This window comes from Gavialis gangeticus, unplaced genomic scaffold (assembly GCF_001723915.1).
Source record: "Gavialis gangeticus isolate Ggan-Ray unplaced genomic scaffold, GavGan_comp1, whole genome shotgun sequence".
NCBI lineage: Eukaryota > Metazoa > Chordata > Crocodylia > Gavialidae > Gavialis > Gavialis gangeticus.
The window spans coordinates 144701932-144710470 of record NW_017729024.1 but is presented as its reverse complement, the minus strand read 5'-3'; the positions used below and the strand labels follow the sequence as shown (position 1 = coordinate 144710470).

The 8539-nt window shown below is 42.6% G+C and overlaps 1 protein-coding gene and 1 long non-coding RNA gene across 2 annotated transcripts in view; one reads left to right on the top strand and one right to left on the bottom strand.

Annotated features, from left to right (window-relative positions):
• The window catches only part of ANKRD55 (ankyrin repeat domain 55), a 119588-nt gene that overhangs the window by 93628 nt on the left and 17421 nt on the right, over positions 1–8539 (bottom strand). Inside the window, exon 2 of the mRNA XM_019517841.1 lies at positions 1271–1393. Coding sequence (XP_019373386.1) covers positions 1271–1393 — 123 coding nt within the window. The remainder of the gene's footprint in view (positions 1–1270; positions 1394–8539) is intronic.
• The window catches only part of LOC109297811, a 4193-nt gene continuing 3198 nt past the window's right edge, over positions 7545–8539 (top strand). Inside the window, exon 1 of the long non-coding RNA XR_002097427.1 lies at positions 7545–7634. This is a non-coding gene — a long non-coding RNA (uncharacterized LOC109297811). The remainder of the gene's footprint in view (positions 7635–8539) is intronic.

Genomic DNA, 8539 nt, shown 5'->3' with positions numbered 1-8539 from the left:
AAAAATGTTGTGGGAGACCATATCAAAAGCCTTGCTAAAGGCAAAGTATATCATGCTCACTGTGCTCCCTGCATCCACAAAGCCAGTGATTGCATTATAGAAGGCAATCAGGAAGAAACATTCAAACTAATGCTTGGGATCTTATCTTGTCTACACTGGAACCCTGGGGACATTATAAAGATGATACTGGAGACTGTTGGGCTTTGGGGTAGGAAGCTTAACTCTATCAATATCATTCTTGAAACAGCTGAACTAATCGTTCAGAAGGCATGTGGGAGGTTACTTTCCTCTTCAACCTGGTCAGCCTCTCTGCTATCACAGGCAGCAAGAGACTGGTGCCGGAACTAGGTTCTCTCCATAATGCTGCTGAGCCCATCCATTTAGAGCTTCACTGCCTCTGAATCTATGATACAGATGTCACTGACACAGATCTCTGCACTTCTTAGGATTTAGACTATATTTTTCATCTGCATCTTGGAAAAACATCACTGTGATTAAAAATGAGAGGTGGAATTGAATACAACCTAGTTAATGTGACACATTCATAGTTTTATGGTTCATATTTACTTGGCAAATTCATGCATGGTTACAAGCAACTGCATGCACAAAATGAAGGTTATTTGGATACAACAGTGATGGACAAAGCATGGAGTCCTGAATTAAAAAAAAAAAGGAAGTGGCAAGCATAGAACAGGTAATTATACATCCAATTAACTTTTTTTGCAAGCAACTCCATATTTACCTTTTCATCATTTATCTGTTTGCACTCAGGCCCATATTTCACAAGTACAAACGACTGAAATGGTCTAATTTTGAAAATTTGGCCCCAAAGGTCCTTAAAATGTCCAAAAATATATATGATTTGAATTGGACTACAGAAATAATTTTCTCCCTCTTTTGCTAAAATTTCAGCAGTTTCCCAACATCTTCCTTTCTAAATCTGATTGAATAAATACATGGCAGAGGACTTGTTTCTGAAATCCATGGTTCAGTTGCATTTGTATGAGTAAATAGATTATGTCATTAGTATGAAGAAAGAAGAAGGTTATATTAAATTATTGCCTTCTAGAATACTTATTTCCGGTGAATGTCCAAAAATTCATTGAATGCACCATTTCTACTACTTACAAAAGCGGGAAACCAGATGCAGTTCTACTTGCGATGATTCCCTTACCTTTGATATTAAGAATAAAGCTGAAAAAAACCAATAACAGCTTAGTACATGTTTTAGTGATTAACCCGTAGGAAGCATGATAAATCACTGTTTTACCCTCACTGTCACAGCATTCTAAGATTGAAGGATCTTCACGAATTACTGCAGTCAGAGTGTTAATATCACCATTCGCTGCTGCTTGGTAAACCACAGTCAGGTCAATTTCTTCTACTGCATCACCTACAGAGATAGATACATATAAGTGATAATGTAGAAAAATTACAACAGGAGAACAGTGAAAATACTGCTATTTATTTTCAGGAGCTTGTGACTATAGAACACATGTGTAGTGTAACAAAACAGATCCAGTCAATATGATGTGGCATTTGTTCACTTGAACCATATTTTTTGCTGCCAAGAAACATCCTCCTATGAATTCACAGGCAGAATGACTGAGCTATGCAGACATAAACTCAGGACTAACTTCTGACTTGCATAGAAAACCATATTAATGGCACAGAAGGGAATGAGAGTGAGTGAGAAAAAACTTTTTTTCACCATAAAGTCATAAAAAAACAAACCAACCCCTGAATAGTGAAGTAAGGGTTTAAAGGGAGGCAAAAGAGCCAAGAAACCCTCTTGGCTAAACAGGGAAAGCCAAGAGAGCCAAAGGAGAAACAGGGAGGCATACAGACTGTGGAAGCAGGGGGTAACCACCATGGAGGAGTATACCTGTTTGGCTCGCACTTGCAGGGAGTCAGAAAGGCCAAAACAGATATGGAACTCAGGCTGGCTACAAATATTAAAGGCAACAAAAAGTCCTTCTTTAGGTACATAGGGAGTAAAAAGAAGGTGCATGGAAGCATAGGACCGCCTACATGACAAACTAGGGCAATTGGTAACAGATAGGAGGGACAAGGCTGAGCTCCTAAACGAGTGCTTTGCATCTGTATTCCTAAACACAGAGAAAGACATATCTCCCAAAGGGGCTATAGACAGGCACAAGAGGGACTCCAGCCCACCAACAGTTAGCACTGACCTAGTGAAGGAGCATTTGGAGGGGCTGGACTTGTTTAAGTCATCAGGCCCAGATGATCTTCATCCAAGGGTGCTGAAGGAATTGGCCAGTGTCATTGCAGAACCACTGGCAAGGTTGTTTGAGCACTCATGGTGCTCAGGATGGGTCCAAGAGGACTGGAAAAGGGCTAATGTGGCCCTACTTTCAAGAAGGGGAGGAAGAAGGATCCAGATAATTATAGGCCGGTTAGTCTCACTTCTATCCTTGGGAAAACCTTTGGAAAAATTATCAAGGATCACATTTGTGGGTGCCCAGCAGGAAAAATAATGCTGAAAGGCAACTAGCACGGGTTCATAGCAGGTAGATCCTGCCTGACTAACCTTGTTTCTTTTTGTGAATGGGTCACACAATGCTTAGATGCAGGAGTTGAGGTAGATGTCATCTACTTGGATTTTAAAAAGGCCTTTGAGACAGTGTCACATCCCATTCTTATAAACAAATTAGGTGATTGTGGCGTAGATTCCTATATGGTCAGGTAGGTGGAGAATTGGGTTATGGGGCACACACCGAGGGTGGTGGTGGATGGGTCATTTTCAGGCTGGGAGGTGACTTTTTAAGCAGTACAGCAGCAGAAAGGGATCTCAGAGTCATAGTTGACTCCAAAATGAACATGAGTCATCAATGTGACGAAGTGATAAGTAAAGCCAACTTCACTCTTTCATGCATTAGAAGGTGCATCATGAGCTGGTCTAGGGAGGTGATGCTTCCCCTCTATGCGGTATTGGTAAGACCGCAGCTGGAGTACTGCATCCAGTTCTAGGCACTGCACTTCAAGAGGGGTGTGGATAACCTTGAGAAGGTTCAAAGGAGGGCTACTCATATGGTTATGGGCCTACAGGTTAGATCCTACGAGGAGAGATTGAAGGACCTGAATCTCTTCAGCCTCTGCAAAAGAAGGCTGAGAGAGGATCTTGTAGCCGTCTACAAATTCATCAGGGGGAGCAGCAAGAAATAGGGGATAGTCTGTTTAGCAGGGTGCCCCTTGTGGTTACTAGGAACAATGGCCATAAACTGATAGACAGCAGATTTGGATTAGACATTAGGGAAAATGTATTTATGGTGAGTGTAACAGGGTCTCCATTGAGGCCTTGTCGCTATGGACAGGCGACAAGGCAGGTGGAAGTAATTACCCCACAAGGAGGGTGGGCCCTGGCCCTTAAGGAGCCAATGGTGACCAGACTCTGGGGGATAAGAAGAAGGGAAGGAGAAGGAGGGACGCCTTCAGGCATCATGAGAAAAGAGGAAACAAAACGGCGGGGGCGAGGCTCCAGAAAGGAAGATTGGGAAGAAGGAAGCTCAGGATCTGACCCAGCTTGAACTTAACCAGAGGCTACCAGGACGATGGTGAGTGCTGGGTGAAGGGGAGCCGAGCCGCAGGCTGGAGCCCTAGTTAGCACGAAGAAACGGGCCGTCTACATAAAGTTGATGACGGTGGAAGCAACGACTCCTGCCCCTGCCCTCTAGAAAGTGGAGGAAACACTAAGGATAGAGAGGGCCAGCTTGAGTGGGAAGGAACCGCGGAGCCTACACGCCGGCTCTGTTGAGAAAAGCCGCAGGCAGCAGCTATAACAAGCCACTAATTGAATAATTAGCAGCAATGACGGGACTGATGGCAGCCATAACAAGCTGCTAATAGGTTAAATAGCAAGAGGCGGTGCAGCCTCCATTTACTATAGCAGTAGAACGGGGGCTGGCCAGGAGGCTGGAGACCCCAAGATTCATCCATTGGACTGCAATCTCCCACAAGGGGAGTTTCCTGTTAACAACAGAGGGCCATTGAATAGAAGCACTAAAATTAAGTTTTATTCAGCATGGTACTTCCTGTGGGTACTTCCTTAGATAACAACCACTTCCTCCCTATTTCATTTCTTCAAGATCCAAGTCGTGGCAGGCGGGAATTACAAGGATTCAGGGGGTACTTGGCAGACCCGCTGACAGTGAGGGTTGCCAAAATCTGGAATGTGCTTCCAAGGGAGGTGGTGCTTTCCCCTACTTTGGAGGTCTTTAAGAGGAGACTAGACAAGCACCTAACTGGGGTCATCTAACCCCAGACCTCTTTCCTGCCCAGGGCAGGGGGTTGGATTTAATGATCTACTAAGGTCTCTTCCCACCCTAAAAGTCTATGAAATCTATGAATTATCTCAAAGCATTATCAGCAATAACACCGTGATAATGCTTAATTTAAGGATACAGGTATTTCCAGTTTCTTTCTTACAGGAGAGGCAAAGATTTGGCACTTCCTTCCTCTGGAACAATTATGTATCTCCTTTGAGGAATGATGGTGGATACCAGCAAAGACTTCTTGCTGTCTCTTGACATTCTGCAGTGGTTATTTAAACCAGAAGCAGCACTTGATACGTGATCTTGATGATGCTTTGCTAATTGAAATGTATGATAGTCTAGTTTAAGGATGGTGGTGAGGTGGCTGGTGGAGAAAGCAGTGGAACTGCTAGCTCCTGCTGCTTTGAGGCTGCTTTGTGCCATAATGGCACATGGTAGTTTGACTGGGTTCAAGAATTCAACCCCATACCTGCACAATTTAGAGGGATTTTGTTAAGCACATTAAAATCCTTATGCAAAGGCAGCCAGAAGAACTGTTGCTTACATAAAAGACAACAGAAAAGGCCCAGAATGCTGGTTGATTTGATCAAGGCCAGAGAGTGAATCAGGTTCAGTGGTAATGAAACTTGAGCCTGTCCACAAGTAATTCCTATAAACAAATTATATCTCTGAGCATTTCTGAGGCTTTAATGGATGCTTCTTGAAGAGGCAGATGGAATGTATTTCCTGGCAGTTTGAATTTTTCTACAATCAACAAATCTGCCTTTAGAAAGAATGCTCTGTCTAAATGTTGCTACAGGAGTATTTGCAATACCTAAATAATTATTCACGTAAAATAGTGACTGTTAATGTCATTGACACTTTAGATTGTACTCCTATTATTTAGTGAATTTGCATGTTTACTGTTACGTTTTTATAGGGTATTTTGTATTTTAGAAAAATTGCTAGGATGTCAAAATGATTATTTTTCTAGCTTTAACAATACATTGTTATGTTGAATTCTTAACATATTTTCAGTTTTAGTCTCTGTTTTAAGCTGCCAGTAGCACCAAAACAACAGAGGATGCTTCAGAGTTTCCTTTACAACACCCTGTCATTTCGTGTCACAGTGCTGCAGTTGAATCAATATTTTCTTCATCTTCATTTCCTCTCTAGTTAGTTTGTAAACTCAGCTCTAATTAGTATTAGGCCAGAAACTTCAAATTGAGCTGTTTTTACAAAACCAAAGGAAAAAAAAATCCATGTAAGCATGTCTTACTGAATTTGCTCTCCATTACAGTTCAAATATTCTCAGAATAGAGACAGTCAAAATGCCAAAGGCTGAATCAATTCAATCTTTGCCGATTAGTCTAAACTGCATAGATTGAATTGATAAGCAAGTGAACAGACTTTAATTCCAGAAATGCAGTCTCATGCTTGCAGTGGCCTAGGCCAGAAGCCAGGGGGTGCTAGAGCATGCCTCCCTGCTCTGTTGGAGCAGACAGTTTGGGCCATGGCTAGTCTGCCCACCTTGCAAAGGGGGGTTTGCAGGGGATGTGCAGAGCATCCTGGGATGTTGGGGGACGGTGAATTAACTTGAATCAGGAGGGGATCTGGCACAGGAGTTCAATAAACTGATTTAGCCTAAATCAGTTAGGTGTGATAATACACTCATTCAGTTTTATCTTAAATTGGTTTTTGTTTTGAAAGCATTTTATGTGCACTGAACTGTTGTGTTACAAATTGGAACCAGTTTCTGGTCACTTATACTAGTTTATCTGTAATTTCTGTCTCTAGCCATGAAGTCCAAACTCATCTTCTTCATCATGTCTGTGCTCATTAGCACAGAAATGAACAATAAGATAACATTTATCATCTCAAACTTTCTTGCTACTCTTAAGATTCTTTCCTCTAGACTTCTTAGCTAAAACATTTAATCTTCTGTTTAGAGAAGCCCCTCCCAGTTCCCTTATGCTGAGCTATGGTGACAGGCCATCTCTGGCAGTGAATCAACAAAACACACAACCTTTTCCCCGAAAGAGTGCACCTACTACTATGGTGCGAATGTTGCCTATTAACCCTGGTCTTTAATTGCAAAGAAATGTAAGTTTCAGTTTTCTTTCCTCAAAAGCGGACACGGTAATGTAAATTGACTAAGAGCTACACTAAGGCCTGGGAGTGTGATTGGGACCAGACCCTTAATTCTTTGGAGTGAAATTTATCAGCCCTCCTGGACTACATTGTGAACAGAAGACGGCAACATTTTAAGTAATATTGATGGCAGAGATCTGATTAAAGACAGAGCCTCTCAGTTAAAGGGGTCATTTGTGTATGTACTGCATAATGTTTTTGATAACTTAATTACACGGGAAAATTAATTATAGGAAAAAAGAGAAGCTCTTCCCAAACAGTTTTCTAGACTACAATTCAAATTGTTTCCTGACACAAATTTTCCTTCTGATATTGTATTGCTGCATAATGATATAGCTCACAAAAGTATTTAAAAAGTATTTGACATAGAAGTCCAACCCCTGATCCTCTGTGGGCTCAGAGCAGTTCACATTAATTCCACATTACAATTTAAAATCCATTGTAATTCCACACTTATGACCTTCTCTCCCTAGGACACCATCATCATTCCTAGCTTTAAAACTCAGCTACCATGGAAACGGAATCAGCTCTCACCATGAAAAGGTTAGCTTGTCACACAGTTGTGATTATAGGCTGGTTAGAGATAGAAAGCTGACATTAAATCTATCTCCAAGAATACAGAAACTCCCACTCCATTACTGGTAAATTAAAATCAAACCACAGGCTTTCTTTCAGTTAGCCTCTTACATGGCACATTTAAAATAATTTATAAATTAAACATGATAAGTTTACTTTCAAATCAGCTAGTACTAGGAGTGGATTGCACACAAATTTTGGTAGTTAGATACTGAGTCTTTGACCTGCAGGTCACTCGCTTCAAGAGATCTAGGCTAAGTAAGAAAAGGCCATTACTAACTATGGGATGGTCAGCATATAAAATATGTTCAGGGTTCCACTGTAGTGTTTGGTAGATCTCTACATGACTGTATGCAAATCGCCGCTGCAACTGTAGATCTCAGCAAAACAGGCAGGTTGGGAGTAATTTCTAACTCATAGGGATAGATTCTGGATTAAGTATGTGGCACATTGGCAGGGCAGAGGGGTTAGACTTGCATTACTCTTTCCCATGTGCTAGCTGTTTTGCAGGTAAACTGAGGACTTCACCAAGGAGTGCTGCTATGGCAGGGACAGGCAATCATTTTGGGTGGAGGGCTGCTTAATGAGTTTTGGTGAGCTGTCAAGGGTCACAAGAGTAGCCTCACCCCTTGATAGGTACCCAACCCCTTGGTTGCCATATTGTGACCAGAAGTCCTGCCCCCTAACCCCTGAACTTTGCCACTGGAAGTCTTTCCCCTTGCCCCCAGAAATACTCCTTTTGGGAAGAGGGTTTGCCATCTTGGAACTGGAAAAAAACATTATATACTAAAAATCAAACACTGACAATAACATATTTTAATTTTATTTTAAAAAAATATTTTTGTCCTGATTTGTGTGTGTTTGTGTAGTGCAGGGGTGGGCAATGTTTTTTGGACAGTGTGCCAAAAACCCCCACAATGCCTACCTTGGAAGGTGCTTGAGATGTATCTGTGGATGCATGACAAGGTATGGTTGGCCTTCCTGACTGCATCCCCACACTTCAGGCCCATGTTCATTTTGGCATCAATAATGACTCCAAGATCCTTTTCTGCCTCTGCACTGATAAGAAGGGAGTTCCCCAGCCTATAGGTATGGTGCTGGTTCTTCCTCCCCAGATGCATCACCTTGCACTTGCCAGTGTTGAAACCCATCCTGTTCTCATCCGCCCACCCCTGTAACCTGTCTAGGTCCGATTGCAGCCTATTCCTCCCTTCTAGTGTGCCCACTTCTCCCCACATCTTAGTGTCATTTGTGAATTTGAACAAGGTGCTTTTTACCCTCCCCGTCCAAGTCACTGATGAAGATGTTGAACAGTGCGGGCCCCAGGACCGAGCCCTGGGGGACCCCACTGCCCACATCCCTCCAGGTCAGACATGACCCGTCCACCACTGCTCTCTGGGTGCGGCCTCCAGCCAGTTGGCGACACATCTGACTGTGTGGGTGTCTACGCCACAGCCCCCAGTTTCTTAATGAGAACGGGGTGAGAGACAGTGTCAAAAGCCTCCCGAAAGTCCAGGAAGACGATGTCCACTGCTACCCCT